We start from the raw sequence: 22,862 nt of genomic DNA, 5'->3' as shown, positions 1-22,862 counted from the left end.
TGTGGGTCAGAACCTCAGGCAGGACTCGGCAGGGCGGACTCCTCCCGGCTGCTGGGGGCCTTGGCTGCCATGGCTCTGCGGCCCCGGAGGACTCAAGGTGACCTCGGGCTGTTGGCTGTTGGCCAAGGCCCCCTGGGTTCCCCTGTGTGTGGTCTGCCTTTCCACAAGGTCTGTCACCATTCTGTAGTTTATCCAGAGCTCAGCACAGTGGCCGGTTCCCAAGAGGGCAAAAGCGGAAGCCGTAAGTCCCCTGAAGCTGCACCTGAAGCTTACCTGTGTCACTTCAACCACATCCTATAAGTCAAGGCAAGTCCCAGAGCCAGCCCCGATTCTAAGGGAGGTGATGCCCACCTGTCTGTTGGGGAGAGGGTGGCATCGTCACCCTGCAGGCGGACATGCAGGATGGGAGGGGCCCCCGTGGCCAGTTTCGGAGGCAGCAGGTTTCCAGGTCTGTGTTGGCCGACGGAAGGCTCCGCAACACAACACCCCGGAAAGGGCAACTCTCAAAGGTGCTGAGGACCCAGGCAAGGTGGGGGCCCGCCCTGTATTTTAGAGCTGAGATCAGCAGACTTCTTCTGCTAAGGGCTAGAGAGTAAGTGTTTCGGGCTTTGAGCTAATCTGAATTTTAGATTTTACCAAGAGGCAAAATTGAGCTGTTCTTGCCAAGAGGCTGATAGTCTTTTTTACATTGTTTTTTTTTTTTTTTTTTCCTTTTCATTTTTCATTTGCTCACAAGCAGATTGAACACAGATGGGAGCAGGCCGGAGCTGGCCCACAGGCTGGAGGTGGCCGCCCCCGACTTGAGAAGGTTCTCCCCTGGCCCTCCTCCAGCCTTAGGGCTCCTCATAGGGTTAGAGGAGCTGTAGGGCTTGAGGGGCATGCCCCTGGGGGCCTGGGAACTCCCTTCCACGACGTTCACGGGTCTCTCTCTCTAGGATCCATTCTTCCTAGGGACACCACCCCGACTGCTGTGTCCGACAGAGAGCCCATTGGTGGCCGTGTGCAGGGGACAGCTGGACAGAGCTTGGACGTGCAGGTCAGGGTGCACAGGGCCTTTATAGACGTGATAAAGGACTAAGAAGAGAAGTGGGTGGAACCTAAGGGGTCCAGCCTGCCCCTCCAGGTGGTTGAGAGGCATTACGGACTGGCTTACATCCCCACAGAATCCATGTTGCTCCCTAACCCCCCGTGTGACTGTACGCAGAGATATTGCGCCTTTACGGAAGTATTCAAGATTAAATGAGGTCCTTAGAGGGGAGCCCTGAGCTGATAGGACTGGGGTCCTTACGGGAAGACCAAGAGACAGCAGAAGCACACCGTCACAGCGGAAGGGCTGGGTGGGACGCATGGAGAAGGCTGCTGGCTGTAGCCGAGAGGAGAAGGTTCTGCGAGAGAGCGCCTGTGCTGGCAGGCTGTGCTGGATGTTGGACTTCCAGCCTGCAGACCTATGAGAAGGTGAATGAATGTGGATTCGGGCGCTCAGTCTGTGGTGGTCTGTTCCAGCAGCCTGAGCTGACTGATAACAGGAGGGTAGATCGGTCCGGGGGGTAGGAGAGAACATGTAACCGTTGGTTGGCTCGATTTGTAACGTGGATTCAGACCTTGGTTTGGTATGTGGGCCTTAGTCACTCTTGTGCCGGCGCCCCCTGGCATCCCCCAAATGTTAGAGAAGGACCCGTCCTAGGCCAGAATGGAGTCCTGCATTCAGGCCAGGTAAGTCATGTCGTCAGCCAAGAGGTATTTTATAGAGTCGCGGTCAACGTTATCGTTTCTCTTATCAAGCAAAACAGGCTTGAGGAGTGAATGGAGGTCTCAAGGTCAGAAGCAGTGTCTCAGATGACCTTGTCCTGTTCCCATCTCCTGCTTGCTGAGAGGGGTCACCGGGAGAGCAGAAACGCAAGAGCCAGGCTGAGTCCGGGCTCTGCTGTGTTCCCACCGTGTGTCACTACACTGGAGCTTACTTGTGCCTCGATTTCCCCAAGGGTAAACAGCAGTGCCCGGCAAAGCATGGCCTAAGGTCTATGCTCCGGGTAACTTGGATTCCAATTTGACCTCTATTACTGTTAGTATCAGGATGTATCTCACTGTCGAGAAGGTTCTTGAAACCATCAGGCTGGGGGGAGAGTGTCTAAAGACGTGTTTGATTTCTTCAGCATAACAAGGGATTATCGACGTTGTGGTGAAGAGGTCGGGCAACCAAGTCAATTAGAAGGATGTTTTCCCAGACCTATTTCACTGTCAGCGCGCTGATTTCTTCTGTGACCAGCACGTGTCACCGAGGAGCTAGAGAGATTAGCCCAAGCAGGAGGTTAGCTTTTCCTGGGAAGAATCACAAAGACTTGAAACACTTTCCCACATGTAACTCAGCACTAATGCCTGCCTCGAGGGTCACAGAAGATCACCTGCCACAACTCCGGAGCACACATCCCAGAGGCAGAGAAATGCCAGGTGCAGGGGGCATTTTTTTGCAGCCTGGAAAGGCGGGCACTTTGTTCAGAATTGCGGCTTCCTCAGCATCAGCCCAGCCGCTTTGGAAGACAGTCCGCAGTTTCTGACGAAGCTAACCATGGTCTTTGCCATAAATGCAGCAGTCACGCGCCTCAGCATTCACCCAGATGAAATGTAAATTTATGTCCGCACAAAGCCTGCACGCAGATGTTTGCAGCCACTTTTCCGTGATTGCCAAAGCTTGGAGGCAACCACGGTGTCCTCAGCAGATGAACAGCTAACTGAACCGTGATGCAGCTACGTAGTGGAATATTATTCAGCCCGAAAAAAGTGAACTGTCAAACCGTGAAAAGACCCTGAGGAAGCTTCAGTGAGTATCGCTACGTGAACGAAGCCAATCTGAAAAGGCTGCGTGCTATGTGATTCTGCCTCTAGGACATAATAGAAAAGGCAGCTCGATGAAGACAGGAAAAAACATGAGTAGCTGCCATGGGTTAGTGGAGAAGGAGGCAGCACGGAGGATGGCGAGGCCAGTGAGATTCTGTACGACTCCACAGTGGTCAATACATGTCAGGATCTGTTTTCAAAAACCTGTGGAACGTGCAATGCCAAGAGTGAGCCCCGACTAAACTCTGGACGGTAATAATGCGACAGTGTAGTTTATCAGTTGTAACAAGCAGACCACTCGGGTGAGGGATGTTCATGGGGGGAGAGACTGCACAGGTGGGGGGTGGAGCATGTGGGAACTCGGTATGGTCCATTCAGTTCTGCTGTGACCCTAAGACTTTAAAAACTGTATTAATTGGGGCACCCGGGGGGCGCAGTCTGTTAAGCATCGAAAACCCTTGATTTTAGCTCAGGTCATGGTCTCATGGTTCATGAGTTTGAGCCCCACGTCGGGCTCTGTGCTGACAGTGCAGAGCCTGCTTGGGATTCTCTCTCTCTCCCTCTCTCTCTCTCTACCCTTCCCCCCTCAAAAATAAATAAACATTAAAAAATAATTTAAAACCTTTAATGTTTGTTTATTTTGAGAGAGACAGAGCACGAGCAGGGGAGGAGCAGAGAGAGGGGGAGACACAGAATCCAAAGTAGGCTCCAGGCTCTGTCAGCACAGAGCCTGACACAGGGCTCAGATTTACAAACCACAAGATCAGGACCTGAGCCAAAGTCAGACGCTTAACCGACTCAGCCACCCAGGTGCCCCAATAGTTTAAAAACTTTAAAATTTGTATCAATTAAAAGATAGATAGCCTCTGGCCTTTCTCGGCTAAATGAAAGTCAGGGACAGATCTGGGAATGAGGTCTGTAATCACCAGGCTCCGTCTCCCTCCAGGCTTCGCTTCTCTCTCCCTCCGTCTCCTTCCTTCCTTCTTTTATCCCTTTTGTGTGAGATGCTCTTTAAAGCCTGCGTTAATCGTTACAAACCATTTTAGTGCCAGTCGCTCCTCTTCTGACCCTTCGGGGAAGCAGGATTTCAGCTGCCCCTACTGTTCGCTTTCTATTGCCATAATATGCACCATCAGGGTCGGAGAAGAGGTGGGTACTATGAATAGATTGTAAAGCACCTTTGTTGCCATTCGAGAAGTCATTTTCTGTCCTCTCCAATCCTAGATGGAGCCACACTTTCTGTCTAAATAGAAAGGTATACTTTGGACTCCAGACCTGTTATTTTCATCCTGTGACAATTCTCTTTATACTTATATAATGCATTTTGTCCGAAGATTTCAAACATAGCAGGTATTTCTCCTGTGATTTGCTAAGATCCCTGATATTACCTTTTATTTTTATGTATTACATAATACATAAAAATTATACATACATAATACATAAAAATACATATTTTATGTATTACATTTTAGTTTTATGTATCCATTTTCGTGTCTGTGTCTCCCTAGTTAGAGTCCTAACCCCTGTCCCCAGCAGAGTGTCCAGCCCAAAAAAACGTGCAATTAGCCATAAACAGCAGGAGAGAGGGAAGGAGGAAGTAGGGTGGGTGTGTGAATGAAAAAAGAGAAACCTGAGGTTTTGCTGCTCTGGTAAAAATTAATTTAATCGCACGAGAAGGGAATTGTAAAATCCATTTTATTTATTTATGTACCCCATGCCTGGAGCAATGTCCAGCCCATAGGAAGCTAATATTTGCAGGTGGAATGAATGGAAGGTTCAGTGTTGATGAGAATTGCCAGGTGCCAGCACTCATTCAGGGTGTTTAATACACAGGACGCATATATAATCTCTCATAGCAGAATGTTTCCTTTGTCCTCCTGGGAGCCAGCTTCACTTTGCTGCCTTGATTCATTTTCGCCTGCCTGCCATTTCTTATTTCTGATGTTAGGCACTACGGAGCCATTTAATATGTGCAGTTCAGTTCACCTGCAATAAACACATTTTATTATGCGATATGCCTTTTTATCCCCTACCGCATTCTTACCTGGTGGGTGCTAGATTTCCAGTCAATATCACAGCTGAAGAAATGGAAACTCAGAGAGGCCAAGCAACTTGTTCAAGGTCACACAGCTCCCACGTGGCAGAACTGGTCCCCAGAAGTCAGGTTCAGAGCATTCTCCTCACGGTGTGCTTCCCGTGCAGTGTTGTAGGCACTCTGGGCTTCGATGTGCCACCCAGCTGGCGTTTGAACGGGAAGCCTCTTGGCTGAGAGGGTGGGGGTGCCTCACCCTCACCCACCATGAAGACTTTTCTACGTGTCCTGCACTGGCCCGAGCCTGGTGCTGCAGGAAAGGGACACAGTCAGGAGACCGTGTCACTAACCAGCCCAGTGACCTTCACGCAAGCCACTTAGCTACTCAGGTGCGCTGAGGACACTTGCAAAGCACCCGTGAGGCCCCTGCAGCCTTAGCAACCCAGCACTCCTATAGGCACTTTGGATTTTGTGCTTAAAAGGTCAGTGGTGCCCACAGTTGGGGCTTGGATTAGATCCTCTTGTTTCTCCGGCACAAGCTTAGGGGTGGTTTTGTGGTGCTGGGCGGGGCCCAGGGCGCAGGGGGGCGGCCCGGCCCCTGCTGGGGAGAACCCTGGGGCTGAGTGGGGGCGCGGAAGTGGTCTCGGCAAGACGTGGCCAAGGCTGCAGGAGCTACGTGGCCTGGTCTGTGGGCCCCAGAGGAGGGAGTGGAGGGGACGGTTCGGGAGCTCATGGCCCCAGCTGTCAGGACAAAACACCCAGAAGATGCTCTGACTCCTCTTTTTTCCCCAAATGGTACTATTTTGACATATCACTGTTTTCAACCACGTACATGAAGAGGACCTCTCGTGTCCCATGGTCTACCCTTGGGAACTTAGGATTTTTTTTTAAACAACCATAATTTTTTCATTAAAATATTTTTAGNAGCCTGGAGCCTGCTTCAGATTCTGTGTCTCCTTCTCTCCCTGCCCCTCCCCCACTCATGCTCTGTCTCTCTCTTTCTAAAATAAATAAATATCTTAAAAATTAAAAATTTATTTATTTATCTTCAGAGAGAACAAGGCAGGGGAGGGACAGAGAGAAAGGGAGAGAGAGAATCCCAAGCAGGCTCTGTGCTCTCATCGCAGAGCCCAACACAGGGCTCGATCCCATGAACCGTGAGGTCATGACCTGAGCTGAAACCAAAACTCGGACACTTAACCGACTAAGCCACCCAGACGCCCCTGAGATATTTTCATTTTTGATAAAAGGAAGAGATATTCTTGTTTCCCTGAGACAGTAAAAGGCCTCAAGCATGTTTTCTGCACAAAGGCCAGTGCTGTTTTGTGACGGCGGCCTGCAGAGAGCCTTCTGCGGTCAGGCCACTTATTAGAGCAGCCTCAGGAGGCTCGGTGAGTGAACACAGTGTGGAAACGAGGACTAGGGCCCAGCTGGGGAGCAGCCAGGAATGGGAGCTGAGTCTTCTTGCACCCGTGTTGTGATATCAGGGGGGCCCCTTAAGACAAATCCTCCAGAGCCAGTGTTCCTGAGCCAAGTGGCCGTCTCCATAGCTGTGACCCTGTGAAGCAATTGAACCCCTTCGGGGGCCAGTCCCCACCAGAGCTGTCTAGGGAGCCACACTGGGTCCTGGGCCGATCTCCAGTTTGGAGAAAAGGTCAGAAGTGTAGATGCCAAGTCTGAGGACCCAGAGTTCAAATCCCAGCGCTGCTGCTTCCTTGCCGTGTATCCTTGGGCGGGCGCCTCCCCCTCCCCTCCTCATCTTTGACATGGGGTGCTCCCACCTCATAAAAGTCTCACGAGGGCTAAATGCGCTAACAGCTAAGGAGCCCGGTGTGCGGTGAGTGCCGCGATGGTGCCGCGGCTTATGGCCGTGGTTGCTGTTGCTGTTACCATGCTGCCCCCCAAAACCTCTGAAGCCCCGTCTTCTTTGAGAGGCCTTTGAGTACGTAGCCCTGGCAGAGGGTGGAAGTGGGTGGCTTCAGAGCAATGCCTTTCCAGCAGCTGTGGCCTTTGGCTGGTCGGAGATGAGAAGCCCCCCTCCCCCAGCCCGTCTCATCCCTGGTCTGGTGCCCAGGCTGGAAGAAAGCTCATTCATATCTTACTTGTACAAGACAGGCAGCCATTTGAAACATCCTGACATCTCCCCCAGGCAATTGGCTCATGTAAGTGTAAGGAAAATGATCATAATGACAAATAGCAGTAAAGCCGAATGACAGTGGCCCTGTCGGGGGTCTGTCTTTGAAGCTTCAGGCCGCCCTCCCATGTGCTGAAGGGAGATCGGCCAAGTCAGCCTCCCTTTTGTGAGGTTCTCTGCTGTGGGAAACCAAATTGCCATCTCAGCCCCCTCCGGGCTTGGCCGCAAGCCTCCATTGGCCCTCACATCGCAGACACACCTGCTCCCGTCCCCAGTGGGGGCAGAGACCGAAGAGCCTCGCCATCCATTCTGTGGTCTCTGAGCCTGGTGCTCAGCCCAAAGCTGACTCCCTGGACCAGTAAGAGCCCAGGAACCAGAGCGGGTTGTGGGAGCCCGTGAGGGGGTGTAGACCAGCACCTTCCAAAAGAAATAAAATGCAGGCCAAACCGCGGGTAGCAGCCATATTTGTGTTTTGTTTTCTTTTTCCTAAAGATTTATTTATTAAGTAATCTCTACACCCAACATTGGGCTCAAACTCACGACCCCAAGATCAAGTCACTGTTTCAGATATTGTGTCTCCTTCTCTCTCTCTGACCCTCCCCCACTCACACTCTGTGTGTGTGTCTCTCTCTCTCCAAACTAAATNCCAAAAGAAATAAAATGCAGGCCAAACCGCGGGTAGCAGCCATATTTGTGTTTTGTTTTCTTTTTCCTAAAGATTTATTTATTAAGTAATCTCTACACCCAACATTGGGCTCAAACTCACGACCCCAAGATCAAGTCACTGTTTCAGATATTGTGTCTCTTTCTCTCTCTCTGACCCTCCCCCACTCACACTCTGTGTGTGTGTCTCTCTCTCTCTCAAAACTAAATAAACATTTTAAAATTTAAAAAAAAAAAGTCACATGTTCTACCGACTGACCCAGCCAGGTACCCCCTAGCCACCGCAGTTTTAAAAGTTAAAAAAGGGAGCACTTGCGTGGCTCAGTCAGTTAAGCGTCCAACTTCGGCTCAGGTCATGATCTCACGGTTTGTGGGTTCGAGCCCCATGTCGGGCTCTGTGCCGACAGCTAGCTCAGAGCCTGGAGCCTGTTTCAGATTCTGTATCTCCCTCTCTCTCTGACCCTCCCCTGCTCACGCTGTCTCTCTCTCTCTCTCTCTCTCTCAGAAATAAATAAAACATTAAAAAAAATTTTTTTAAAGCTAAAAAAGAAACAGGTGAAATTAAGCCTAACATATTTTATTTAACCCAATAGATCCAAAATACTAATGAGATCTTTTAGGGTTTTTCCTAAGTCTTCAGAACCCGATGTGTATTTTACGCCTAGCGCACATCTCAGTTTTCACTAAGTCACATTTCGAATGCTCAGTGGCCATATGGGGGTAGTAGCTACTGTACCGCACAGTGCAGGTCGCGACAGCTCACAAGGGATGGGGTAACCAGCATCCTGAAACATGTGTATCTAAATGTGTGTCTTCACATGGGGCTCTCTAACACCATTTCCTTTTTGCAGTGGGATTTTGGGTAATTGGAGGTATATGTTTGTAGCAGCTCATCATTGAGAGGATAGCATGCTTCCTTCTAAAAATGAATTTGCACGACACCTGGGTGGTTCAGTTGGTTAAGCATCCATTCAGCCCAGGTCACGATCTTGTGGTCCATGAGTTCAAGCCCCGCGTCGGGCTCTGTGCTGATAGCTCAGAGTCTGGAAACCGCTTCAGATCCTGAGTCTCTTTCTTTCTCTGCCCTTCCTCTGCTTGTGCGCTCACTCGCTCTCTTTCTTTCAAAAATAAACTTTTTTAAAAAACCTTAAAAAAATAAAATTAAGGCGAATTTGCAATGGTCAGGTTGCACCCTATACCTTGTAACTTAGATCTCCGGACCTTCCTGTTTTGTGGAGGGCACAAGTCAGGGCTGATATTGTGAACTTTTCTGAGAAGAAATGCTCCGGCTAAATTCCAGATCATGTCCTGTTATTAGAGTCGAAGGCACTGCAGTATTCAGCATGACTGTCATCTCGGCCCAGTAGCTGGGCTGGGGGGCTCCAGAGACTGCCAAGGGCTATCGCAGAGAAAAACGAGCCCACTGGCACTTGGCCCTGTGCTTTGGTAAGCCCTGGAGGAAGGAGAGGGTGTTATCAGCAGGAGTCATGAGAGTTTAATGCTGTGGAAACAGAAAATAAAAAAGCGAGTTGAACCAAAGCTGATAATAGAGTCGAGAGAAGACAAAGCAAAGCTCTTGGGGCGGCCCTGGCTTTCAGACTTTGTGAATCATTCTGGCCAGAAACAGGGTTTCCATACCCTTGACCTCTGACAGCTTTCCAAATGCAGGTGGCATTTTCTACCGCCCAGTAGAGGAGCCTGGTTGGTAAGGTTGCTCAGATAGCGGTAGACTAGAGGGTATGAAATGCGCCGTGACCTCCCTCGCTTGGCCCCCACCGATCCTCAGCCTGATAATTCCCACAGCAACACGCGCCTCTGCTCCGCCTGTGTTAGAAACAGAGTAACTAAAACACTGATCCATGAAAATAGATTTCCCCCGACTGGTTTTCATACAGTTACAAGAACAAATTTTATTCAAGTGCTGTTGAAATAATACAGGTACAACTGAAACGGTGATTTTAAGCCTCTTTAATCTTCGAAACCCTTGGATTAACATGAGCCTCAGTGTGCATGATTACATATATTTGAAAGCCACAAACTGTATTTTTAAAACAAAAACGTCAGTATTCAGAGAGCACCACTTATGAACTGATTGGCTTTGGGCAGGTCTCTTAAACTTTTTGCTACATCAGCTTTCTCACCTATGAAATGGGAGGAATAATCATTTCTGCAGCATTGGGTTCTCCAGAATATTCCTAGAGCATCTTTTACATAGTAGGTGCTTAGCAAGTGTGCACCTTTACTCTCCCAGAGAGAATTTCTCTTGCTGTTCTGCTTGGTCAAGGCAAGCTTTGATCCAGTAATTTCCTGTCTTAGAACTAGAATGACAAGCGTCAATTTCCATCCTCAGGTGGTGCTTAGTGGCTCGTTTTGGTAGGGCTTTTTATACTCCGTATGTGTGCATTTTCCGAGTTTTCAAAAAAGAACAAATGGGAGTTTAAAAAAGAAATGAAGGCCCCCTCGTAGGTTCCTCTGGTTATCATTTTCTTGTCAAGAAAATGAGCTCTCAAGCTGCCAGATCCAAGTGTGTGCCCCCTTGTCGCCGCCCACGCCGAGGCAAGCCACAAGAGCTTGTGTTGCTCGTTCTACAGGGAGACATGTTAGTAATACAGTAAAGAAATGGAGAGGAAGAGACATGCAGAAGGTTTCTTTCTGTCCCAGGACGTTTCATGAGACACTGTGGACCGTTAAAAACATACCCTAGAACATTTCAAAGTCAAATGTGTGTGCAAAATGGTAAAATGGCCATGCCAAGTACTTGTTGGGGTGTGGGATGTCTTCACCTGGAATCCGGGGGCTCGATCCATGGTGGGGGGAGGGGGCAGGGACTGTGGGCCTTGGGCAGCTATGCCAGTGTTTTAATAGCCCATGAACTAGAAATTCAAGTCACTGTTCCCCTCTTCCGTGAGGGCAGGCCCTAGGATTATTCTGGTACTTTGGAGAGCCACAGAGGTGGAGGGAGCAGTCGGGGACAGGACTCTGTGACCCATCACCCAGCTTCTCACCGGCTGCCTGCATTTTGGCATCTCATTTCATCTGTTCTGACCCTATTCCGCCCATCTTGCTGAAGTATTTAAAACAAATCTAAGATATGTCATTTCACCCATAAATACTTCATCTCTCATGCATTTCACTCATAAATACACACATCTCTAACCAAAAAGGACTCTTCATTTGAGTTACTATTTTTTAAAAAATTTTATTTAAATCCAAGTTAGTTAACATAGGGTGTAATAATGGTTTCAGGAGTAGAATTTAATGATTCATCACTTACATATAACACCCAGTGTTCATTCCAATAAGTGCCCTCCTGATGCCCATCACCCTCCCCTTTAGCAACCTTAGGGGTTTTTTTTTCTATGTATTTAAGAGTGTCTTATGGTTTGCCTCCCTCTCTCTTTTTATTTTTATCTTATTTTCTCTTATTTTGTCTTGTATCCTATTTTTTCTTATCTTTTATTTTTCTTATCATGTTTTTCCTTCCCTTTCTCTATGTTCATCTGTTTTTGTTTTTTTAATGGTTATTCATGTTTGAGAGACAGAAACAGAGCATGAGTGAGGGAGGGCAGAGAGAGAGGGAGACACAGAATCTGAAGCCAGGCTCTGAGCTGTCAGCACGGAGCCCAATGCAGGGCTCGAACTCACGAACTGTGAGATCATGACCTGAGCTGAAGTCAGATGCTTAACTGACTGAGCCACCTAGGCTCCTCCTGTTTTGTTTCTTAAATTTCACATCTGAGTGAAATCATATATTTATCTTTTTCTGACTTATTTTGCTTAGCATAATACACTCAGTTCCATCCACATTGTTGCAAATGGCAAGATTTCATTCTTTTTGATTGCTGAGTAATACTCCATTGTATACTATCAACAATAGCCAAATTATGGAAAGAGCCCAAATGTCCATTGATTGGTGAATGGATAAAGAAGATTTGTATACACACAGACACACACAAACACACACACACGACACTTTTTAACTAATCATACCATTTTCCCACCTAACAAAATTAGTGATAATCTCTTAACATCTAAATCAAGACCACATTTTAATGTTCCTGATTTTTTTTACAGTTGGTTTGGTTTGAATCAAGATTCAACAAGTTTCGAATGTTACATTGGATCATTTTACATCTCTTTAAAAATGTTTTGAAAAACTTCAGATACATTATGACCATCATCAAAATTCTGTTACATAGCTTGATTATCATATCTACCAGACCCTAGGTCTGAATGACCTCTGGTTTCTTCCGAAAATTAAATCCACCTCACTGTCCAAATATTTGTCACCAGTGAGGTTAATTAAATGTACCTTCAGGCAGCGCTCTGTGGCTTCTCCAGAAAGATTCAGAGGCGCTGTTCCCAAACAGGTTTTGGTTAGTGAATTCCTGGGAGGTAGTTCCTGGTGTCTCTGATTTGCAGGGCCTTTCCCCTTGGTGCAGAAAGGCCTACCTGCTTGGCATATCTGTTCCAACACAGGCTTCTTGATTTGCCACTAATTGTAACTGATGTGTGTGTTTTCCCACAGATAATCGCTTATCAGCCGTATGGGAAATCCGTGGACTGGTGGGCCTATGGCGTTCTGTTATATGAAATGCTAGCCGGGCAGGTAACGTGTCGCTATGTTTTCATGCTTGTTTATTGCTGGATAATGTGAGTTATTTCACCTCGGTTCGGGCCACGGTGGCGGGACCTGGCAGCTCTTGCTGCTGGTCTGACTTCCCTAACCCAGGTAAACAAGGGAGAAATCTGCCACCTCCTTCCCCTTGACGGTGGATTATACTGAGTAGGCACAGCAATCATCTCCTGGTCATAAAAACGCCACAACCTGGGCCCAGACAATGGAGCCTTCATATTCTACACAAGAGCCCCCTGGAGGACGACAGGCGCCTCTGTAGGTTTTCAGGATCTCAGCACTGGGGTTGGGTCACGGGCCCCGGAACGTTTGTCTGCACACATTACCCCAGCGGCTGCCTGGTGTCTATCATCGCTATTATTATCAGAGGAAACGACAGTAAGACTTGAAGAATCGTTTTAATAGCTCCTTGCCATCTCTCCTTATCTCACCCTTGGCAGTTTGTTGCAATTTTCACAAAGGAGAAAGGAGGCTGAACCTCCAGTTACAAAAAAGACAGATTAGGTTTCTCTGAGGAAGGCAGCGTAGGTCAGATAACCAGGGGGATTACGGCCTAGGCTGGCGTGTTTTAATATATGGCCTTAATATCCGCGTCGGTGGATAGCTGCAGTAGCCGCTTTAACGAGCAACCGTAACGTCTCCGCGGTCTAACACACAACACGGATTTATTTTACATTCTCGGCAGGGTCCTATGTGGTGGCGGGGAGTGGGGTGGGAATACGGTCCACGTGGTCATCCAAGCCCTGCCATCTTTTAGGGCCTCGTATTCCTCTAGGGACCCCCTCCTGACTCAACTGGCCAGTGAAGAGAGAGCAGAAGGGATGTTGCATGGAATGTTTTAGGGGCCAGGCCTAGAGGTGTGGTACACATCTCTCCCCGCTGTGGCCCACCGGCCACATGGCCCCAGACGCAAAGGCCTGGGAAGCATAGTGTGCCTGTGAGCTCAGCAAGGGGAAGCAGGTCGGGTGAGAATCTGTCTGCCAGGTTTCTGTCGTCGTACCCAAAAACAACTCTGCTGTGGGCAGCTTTTTATAATTCCCAGCACTCAAGTACTGGTGTCCAGGAGTCTGACCCTCCATAGCCGAAAGCCTTGAGAAAATGGGAAGAAATGCCTGTGTTGGGCAGCTAAGCTACCCCCAAGGAAGTCTTTGGATCTTTGTTCCGGGGGGAGGGGAGAATCACCCTTTCTGACATTTGACATCCATTGACTCGTGTGTATTCATTCGGCATATACTTATTGAATGCTTGGTTATTGTAAGCAAAACAGACAAAAACCCTTACCTTCGTGAGGCCTATAGTCTAGAGAGAGAGAGAGAGACAGTAGATGAGTTAAATAAGGAAAATACAGAATAGTGAGAAGAGAAGAAGTAACAAAGCAGGAAAAGAAGATGTAGTGCTGGAGGAGACTTGAGATTTTATCGAGGATGACCAAGGAGGGCCTCACGTAGAGCTAAAGTAAGGACCAGAAAAAAAGTAAGAGAATGCCCGTGTGCGTATATGTGGTAAAAGCCTTCTGGGAGGCGGAAACAGTAAGTGCAAAAGCCCTGGGGTGGAAGTTTGTAGCCATGTTTAAGAAAAGGATGGGAAACCACCAGTCTGGCCAGAGCAAAGTGGCCTAGAGAGGGAGTGGGAACTGAAGTCTGAGAAGGAAGGGAAGCCCAGGTCGTGTGAGCATGGAAGTCATCACAGACCATGGGCTTTCCCTCTGGGGTGGGAGGCCATTGATGATCATTGTCTTACATCTTTTAGATACTAAAGTAGTCTCTTAGATATTAAAAGGTTCAGAGCATTAGCCCACATTTGGCCCTTAACTGAGAAGTGATGTTAAAACTTGATTACTAGTAAAATGGTTTGTGATTATTTATTTAGGTTTTTAACCCCAATAAAATGTTCATCTCAGGCCAAATACCCCCCATTTTTTTTAAGCACAGAAAAGCAAGTTATCCAGAACCATCATTAGTGAGACAACCGCGAGTGGCCTGCCCCTTGAGTTAATTTCCCCTCTTTAGAATTCTGACAATAAAATTTCAATGATCGCTCCCCCTCCCCGAGAGCCACACTGTTTATAAAGGCACAAAAAGCTGAGTTCCCCTTCTTGATCCCACTTGAATGCTCTGACTCTTGAGTCCAGGAACAAATGCTGTTTTCACCGAGTCACATTTGCATATGTCAACAAAAGAGATTGGTTGGGTGGAAACAGGATCTGTTTCCAAGGCGCTTCACAAGAGATCCAATGAGCTGACTCGTGATTGGCCAGCAAGAGACTGGCCTGCAGCAAAGTCACACACTCGCCCCGCCCACACACCGGCCACGCCCACACCCGCCACGCCCACACATGCCACGCCCACACACCCGCTCCCACACACACCTCCATCTTCCTTCTGCTCCAAGCTCCTCCGGAGGCTTCACTTCCTAGAGAAGAGCTCAGGATCTGCTGCTCTCCTGCAGGGGAGTCCCCTCAGGGGTGCATTTTCACATCCTGCCTCACTTGGGGACTGTCCCTGGTGCTCTCCCCACGCCCAGTGCTACCATAAACATGCTGGCACATTTTTGCTGTTTCCCATACTACTTCTCAGACTCCATTAGCCTGCCTGTTCGGATTCCTTCAAGTTTTCATGATCTCTATTGAAAATGGTGACACTCTTTAAATGGGAAGTCTTAAAGGCAGCCCACATTCGGGCACAGCCGCAGACTCAGCCCATTGTCCCCCTGAATGCCCCGAACACAGTGTTTTCATTTCAGAAACCCACCTCTTAGTCTTCCCTGTGACTCGGTGCAAATTCAGATGTATTTCTGGGCTGTGACTCAGCCCGGAAAGGATAATGAAGGCTTTGCGCCTGTTACCCAGAGCCCCCCCAAAGCTGCAGCGACCTCCAGGTCCGGCCCACGGAATAGACGCTGTTCTTGAAAGTAAGATTATTTCAAAGTTGTTGACAGGGGTTGTGGTCTGAATTTGTCCTCTTTCATCAGAGGGCCAGAGATGAGCAGGAAAGATAGTTTATTGCAATTTTCTCCTCATTTGGTATATTTATTGTCAGCAGCCAAGGGGGCAGTTAAGCATAAACAGCCCGAGTCTTTCTTCAGTTCCTGGATTGCTTGACAAGTATGATTACTTTCGGGCAAAAACAGTGTTTACCCAGCACCGTAATGAGCATATTATAGCTCTGCGCGTTCACGGGGGTTATCATAAAGGCACCAGCCCTCTCCTCTTTAGATCGCCTTCTTCCAGCATTCTTTATGTTTTGTCTTCGTTCCTAATATACTGGTAATGGGTACCTGATCCCAAAACTTGAGCCTGCCGTGTCCGTGGGTGCTCTCCCACCCCACCACCGGTCACCACTGATCAGACAGAGTCACCAGTGATCAGGAGACAAACATGGCGGACTGCCATCAGCCGCGAACTAGGAAGTGATTTAGGAACCGTTTTGGAAAGGGTAAAGCATCATCCCTCACCTGTCTGCCTAAAAGTCACAAATTGCATATTGCTAAGCAGGGCACTGCTGGGGCTGAACGTTTTTACACCAAGCCAAGACTTGACGTATTAACGGGTGGCTTAGCCTGAGGCACAAAGTCCAGATTTGTAGACATTTAAAAATGATTACGAGCATGCGGTAAAGAGGGGAGAGAAGCAATCCAAAATGGTCACGTATTTAGTCTCCAGCAACACATTACCTCTTGTTGTCACCAGGCTCAGTAGCCGAGGTGACTGGGAAGGGAAATGAATATAACTATAACTTCACTCCTGACCTGCCTTCAATGCCAAGGCCAAGCAGCAATTACTTCTAAGAATGTTCCCAGGGGTGGCCAGGACAGACTTAACGAGAACCATAAAAATGTCCACATTCTTCAGCTGCATAATCCCACACCTGGGAAGTTTTCCTTAGGAAGTCCTTCGGAGAAGGAAAAAAATGACGCACACAGAGATGTTTATAGAGGTGCTAGTTCTCAGAATGTGGCCCCAAAGCCATTGTAGGTGTGCCCGTGGACAGGGAAGTCCGTCTCTGACAGATGATGGATGTATCAGCTGAGCGGCACTAATCTGGGAATGCAGGTAGCCAGAGAAAGTATTCGCAACAGTCCGTGAAAAACAAGAAACTGCAAACTGTGCATCATTGTTTGAAAATAATATGACAGGCCTGAGAGTTCACAGAAAAGGGAGAACAGTTTTTGTATTAAGGTCAAGGGAATGTGGATGCTACCTTCGTGGAATTCCCCTCCCCCAGGAATACAGGGCTTTAATTCACTGTAAGGCTCCAGGGAGCTTTCCTGAGTATGATGGTCATTAGTGCTGTTCACCAGATACTTTGTGTCTTCCTGCTTCTTGGCACATGGTCGGATTGTACCTCCCGGCTCACTCGTGATTGGATAGAGCATGTGACTGATTCTGACCAGTGAGATCTGAGTGGAAGTGCTCCAGCGTGGAGCACTCCGGCCCTGGGGCAGGATACCCCAGGGCACCTGTTCCCACTCCACTGAGGCAAGACCAAGGTGGCCATCAGCGTGGGTCCCTGGGTGCCCTCTGCTGACTGCCAGTGGGCGTGTGGGCAAAGGCAAGAGATAAGCAATCAAATTGAGACTGGGAAATCACACCAAGTTTCTAAGCTAGAGAGACTCTCCACAGTGACTTGAAACCTCTCAAGCCTCAGTGACTGCCCCTCTTTGTGTTCAGCCCACTACTTACTGTGCAGGACACCAAAATAGCTGCCCCCACCCCTGCCCCTGTGGCACCCTCTTTAGGTGCTGGAGGGACCAGCAGCTAAGCACCTCCCACTCGGCCCCACCAGCAGCAGCGCCAGGGGACCGTCCTTCACCATCGACCCCATGGGACAAGCATGAGGCATTGGCGTTGCTCAGAATGGCTCAGAGCCCCAACCCCACAGTCAGATGTCTGTACTTGAACCTTGGTTCATCCACATCCCAGCTCTGTGACCCTGGCCAGAGCACATAGTACAGCCTCAGTGAGCTCAGCTGTAAAATGGGATTGATTGTACATATGATATACAGTGGTTTTGAGGATTAAGTGAGTGATGCATGCAAAGCGCTCCCCATGGTGCCCGGCACACAGAAAGAGCCTGAAAATATGTGTTACTGCTACTGCCGCTGTCCTTACTGCTGTTCACTCCCAAATACCGGCCATTTATCAGGCAGTGGGTGATAATAGAACGTCAGGGCTGGAGGCAGCTTTCCACCGTGGGATGTGCTGACGGGAGGCCCCAGTCTTTGGGGCCACATAGGGATGAAACATGGGGTGAAATGTGAAGGCACTGCCCCCAAGGACACACAGTCGTGTGGCTTCTGTTCTAGCTTAGAAATTTCATCACAACAGGTGAGCTCAAGGGGCCTCAGAACTCTTCCATCCCCAGCTTATATGACTCACGTTGGATTAAACAGCCTTCTTTACTGCAGGACTTCTTAGAACGTTTACGAATGTAAATGTTATTGGATATCTCCAGAAGGGGACCCAGGAGTATCCTGTAGGCTGAATAGCCAAGGAATGTTCTCTGGGGTGTCCTCCTCTCGGGGAGAACACAGAGGGGACCTCATGGCCATCTACTTCCTTTGGTCATTAGTAGACACAGCTCACCTGAGCCAAGCTGGTCCCCCACGCCAGGAGGACAATTCAGCAGGTGCAACAGGCCAGTGCCCTGCATGGAATATTCCCCCCAAATTCCCATCTTCCACGTCAGAGTCGGGGGTGGGGGAGAGGCAGCTGCGTTGATCTAATTGTCAAACGCAGAGGTTCTTGCTGCCTCATGTGAGAAAGATCCCTGGTGATGGTTTGTCTTTGGAGAGAATTTCTCATAAGCCTTTGGCTTGAATTATCTGTGACTCAGCCCCAGTAGCATTTCTACTGCTTGTACTTGAGCACCGCCAAAGAGACCGGTTGACTCTCCCTGGTACCTCTGTCACTACTCAACGAAGTTCACCATGTTCGGCCAGCCTCGTGGGCGTGAGACCTATGTAGTCATACAGGACCCACGCTCCAAGAACCCCACGCATCTGGTTTGATGCTCTGCTGTTGCTGTCTTGAAATTCTCAACAGTTATCTGATAAGGGGCCCACGTTTTCATTTTGCACCAAGATCCACAAAGTCTGTAGTTTCTCCTGACTCGTGGCCCTAAGGGGCCACACTGGGAGGTGCTGTTTGGTTACCCAGGAGCAGAATCTATGCCCTGCCCCCATCCCAGGCACCATGTCACTGTAGAGAAGGAACACATAGGAAATTTGGAGTGAACGGGGCCCCCTGGATGTATGCAATTCACAGCCCTGAGTGGAAGCCACACCAGGTTTGCTTTAGCTGTGAAGTTCCCCTTGGCCGAAAACCAGCCGCATTTATGGATCACTTACTCGGGAAAATGGGATGTTGTGTGTGTCATATCACAGGTGTCCTGAAAAAGTGGGTTGCATGATATCAGCAGAGAAGGTGTGGTAGGATGGACAACAGGAGCTCCCCAGCCGGCGCAGCTATGCTCACACCCCCAGGATGTCCTGCTCTGCTCTCTGTAGATGGAGGGGGCACAACCCCGCTGACCCGGGTGGCCATCCGCACTTGCAAGCGGCGTGTCTGTGCCCAGCTGACTTGACTGTGGGCATCCCAAGCGCCATGTTATTTCTGCCCAAGGAAACTCACCATGACGGCTGTTTCTTCTCTGCTCAGAGCCATTCACAGGCAGGCTAATTTTAGTTCTCCTCACCCACCTGCGAGCTTCGACCCAATTAAATATTCTTTACACCAGGCGCCTACAACTGGAAAAGAGGCCCATTTATTTATATTTCTAGCCAAAAACAAAAAACAAAAACAGTGGTGCCGGTCCCACCCCCCAGCTCTCCCATACCCAGCCCAAGGTAGAGTTCTTTATAGACTTTGCATCTTTCCCCTGGGTGGGTGTGGCTTCCATGTGCTGACCCCACAGCCAACTCCTATTCAGAGCTGAGGGTGGGGGAGCACTCAGGCTGGGGTCAGTTGAGCAGTTTGGAATGAGCCGCATCGTGGTTCAGGGGAAGCACTCTGCTTGCTTCGGACACTCTCTCTTACTCAGAAATGTCTGATAAGGAGGGATATGCTGCTGACCACCGCAGAGCTGGCTTTGGTGCATGATCTAGTTTACATTCAAGCTGGACTCCGCATTAGCAGAGCCCGAGCCGTGTCAGCCAGAGTGATGGAGGATCCTCTCTTCCACGAGAAGGAAAATGTAACGAGATTGAACATACAGGGCTTCTCTGTATGAGAGCTGACCCTTGGTCTGCCTTTCGTATGCTAAACCCAAGGTCGGCTAAGCCAAAAAGGAACATTATGAAACTGCCCATAAACCCACTTATCCTGTGTACTGTCCCTCCTATAGTGACAGGTAATTTGCCAGACCTCTCAGGATTAGAGACCTGCTGGAGGAGAAAGCTTGAAGCGCGTCCTGAGCTCACCTGCTCCTCCCGAGGTTCTGGCAGGTTCTAAGACTGTTCCTGTGCCTTAATAAAATACCAGTACCACTAGGTCCCCTTCATCAGGCACCTGCTGCATGCATGATAAACTAGCAAGAGTTTTGCAGATTCACCAGGGAATCCCATTTTACAAATCGGAAAACTCCCTCTTAAAGAGATGGGTCGCTCGCCTGTGGACACCCAGCTAGGAGGTGGTGGAGCTAGAGTTCTGGTCCAGATCTGTCTGACTTTAAAGCCATGACCTCCTACAAACACAGTCGAAGAGGAGAGAGAAGCATCCAGTAGAAGCTAAGCCCGCATCGCTACTACCATGCAGGTGCCAGGCTCCCGAAAGAGCAACTCCCTGTTGGGTCAGAAGGGCCCTGGTGTGAATTTCTGGACCCGAGGAACTCCCTTTTGCCCGTGTTCTGATGGCCCCATCGCCCCATGCTCAGAATCCAAAGGTACTGGTGTTCTCCACCTGCCCCCACCCCTGCACGCAGAGCCACCCGTAACCTAACTTAATCATAATTAAATTTTTTAACACATAATCACAAGATTCATGGATTAATTATAATTTATTTGCAAATCATTGAAAACATTACTCAAAAATATTTTTCCCTGAAGATTGTTTTGGGTTGCCCAGGGCAGGATAATTAAAGAGACTGAGGAAGAAGTGAAAAACACACAACCACCAACCTAATGAAAGATAATTAAGTAAACTGGTAACTTCGCTGAGCTAACCCTGCAGCCCTGGTGTGCCGGAAAACCCTGTCTGTTTCTGGGCACTGAGTCAGATCCTTGGGCACCATGTTAATGAATGACTCTGCCTGTTTTCCCATGTGTCTGTTTTCTGGAATAGCCTCCATTTGATGGCGAAGATGAAGACGAGCTGTTTCAATCGATAATGGAGCATAACGTTTCTTACCCAAAATCCTTGTCCAAGGAGGCCGTTTCCATCTGCAAAGGAGTAAGTAGATCTGGATTCCTTTTATAATCACAGACCAAGAGGGTTGACAGGGGAAATCCCTTCCCCACACTCTTGAGAGGTGGTGGAGACACTGCAAACCCATGCCACTCATTTCTGCGATCAAGGGCTCCAGCTTGGTGGCTCCCAGGGAATAGTGGGAAATATGGCTCAAACCCACAAAACTGCGAGATGACCTGAGCGGAAACCAAGAATCAGATACTTGACCAACTGAGCCACCCAGGCATCCCTTGGGGGGAAAAAAAAAAAAGGGTGCCTGGGTGACTCAGTCTGTTAAGCATCTGACTCTTGATTTGGGGCCAGGTCATGATTTTGAGGTTCGAGAGTTTGAGCCCCGCATTGGGCTCTGCACAGACAGCATGGAGCCTGCTTGGGATTCTCTCTCCCCACCTCTCTCTCTGCCCCTCCCCTGCTCATACTCATCATGCTCATGATTTCTCTGCACTCTTTTATGTGTGGCTCTGGCTCCTGTCCTGCTGCGTGTGTTCCACTGTGTGGCCGCACCACAGTTTACTCATCCATGCTGCTGCTGCTGGGCTCTTGGCTCGTTTCCACTTTGGTTTGGGGAGCCGTGACCACTAGAACTGCCACGAAACTTCGAGGTTGTGTATTTTGGGGAACATATGTTTCGGTTGAGGAGACACCTAAGAATGGAGATTACTGGGTCGTGACTTGGTCCGTCTTTAATAGTCAAGGTTTAGGCCACAAAAATTATTGTCAGACCTAGTGAGATGGAGGGTAGCACACTCCTAACATTTTCCGGTGGGTTTGGTGGGTCGGGATGCATTTATCACCCATCTTCTAAGGGCCAGGTACTGCTTACATATATAAACCAGGAGAGCTGGGCCCTGCCCTCAAAGCTGACAGTCCGTGTTCACCTCTATGTCCTGCACTAGGCACATGGGGATTAACTAGTCACCTGCTGGTGCCGGCATTTATTTCGTCAACCCCCCGAGTCTCCGATTAATACGTTTTGGTCCAGGCAATAAATAGGCACTGAGGCTTGTTACTAGCATCACATGAGATGCACAATTTTTAGTGATTACATACCTTTTCACATATGTATCTTTTTTTAAAAATACTTATTTTTGAGAGGGAGACAGAGTATGAATGGGGGAGGGGCAGAGAGAAAGGGAGACACAGTCTGAAGCAGGCTGCAGGCTCGGAGCTGTCAGCACAGAGCTTGACGCAGGGCTTGAACTCACAAACCATGAGATCGTGACCTGAGCTAAAGTCGGATGCTCAACCGACTGAGCCCCCCAGGCGCCCCTCACATATGTATCCTTATAGACATTTAGGATGGCGGTTCTAACACGACAGTGTATAAAGACACCTACCTAAATTCTTCTGTCTGGCTGTGGGGCCAGATTGCTTGCCTGCTTCCTTTGTCATAGAAATCGCTGTAGAAAGATCCGTGCTGTCAACACTGTATCTGTGAGTTGGGGGTCACTCTGTGCAAGTGCTGACTTCCTGGGGTGCTCTCCAGGCGTCCACATGGTCAGGGCTGGGGGCAGAGCTAGCGAAGGGAAGGCACTATGGTCCAATATTCTCTTTTTCTCCTACTTTATGTGTGCGGCAGCGGGGGGAGGGGGGGTGGTGGAGGGGTGGATCTTTTTTTTTTTGTCTTCAGCTTTATTGAGGTAGAATTAACAAATAAAATTATTGCACTGTATTTAAAATGTGCCATCTGATGGTTTGATACACACATCCAGTGTGAAGAGATGCCCTGTGATCAGGGAGACCTCTCCTTCCCCTCATGTAACTACCTTTTGTTTCTGCGCGGGGACAATACTTGAGTTCTGTGCTCTCAGCACATCTCTGTCATACAATACGGTGTCATCACCTGTGGCCACCACAGTGTACATTGCATATTCTTTTCTGCTGCTTTCCAGCTGATGACCAAACACCCCGGCAAGCGGCTGGGCTGCGGGCCCGAGGGGGAGAGGGACGTGCGGGAGCATGCCTTCTTCCGGNGTGACCTCCTCCTGAACCCCATTTTCCCAAGTCCCAGAGGGGTTACCCCCACCGTTTCTCTGGAGAGAGGAGGCCAGTGACCCCTGGCCTCTTCAGGGTGCAGTGGGGGAAATGGCCGGGTACCAGCCTTGCCTTCGAGCTGTGGTCCGAGGCCCCCAGATTCCCGCCGACTTTCAGAGTCAGC

At 49.0% G+C, this 22,862-nt stretch overlaps 1 protein-coding gene across 1 annotated transcript in view; it reads left to right on the top strand.

The window, feature by feature from the left end:
* PRKCA (protein kinase C alpha) overlaps positions 1-22,862 on the top strand; it is a 405,148-nt gene that overhangs the window by 363,279 nt on the left and 19,007 nt on the right. Inside the window, exons 14-16 of the mRNA XM_077780362.1 lie at positions 12,193-12,273; positions 20,579-20,686; positions 22,597-22,678. Of these exons, the coding sequence (XP_077636488.1) occupies positions 12,193-12,273; positions 20,579-20,686; positions 22,597-22,678 (271 nt within the window). The remainder of the gene's footprint in view (positions 1-12,192; positions 12,274-20,578; positions 20,687-22,596; positions 22,679-22,862) is intronic.

This window comes from Crocuta crocuta, unplaced genomic scaffold (assembly GCF_008692635.1).
Source record: "Crocuta crocuta isolate KB4526 unplaced genomic scaffold, BGI_CrCroc_1.0 scaffold288, whole genome shotgun sequence".
In the NCBI taxonomy this organism is placed as follows: Eukaryota; Metazoa; Chordata; class Mammalia; order Carnivora; family Hyaenidae; genus Crocuta; species Crocuta crocuta.
Note: the sequence above shows the minus strand (reverse complement) of the source record. Positions and strands in the feature narration are given on the sequence as shown.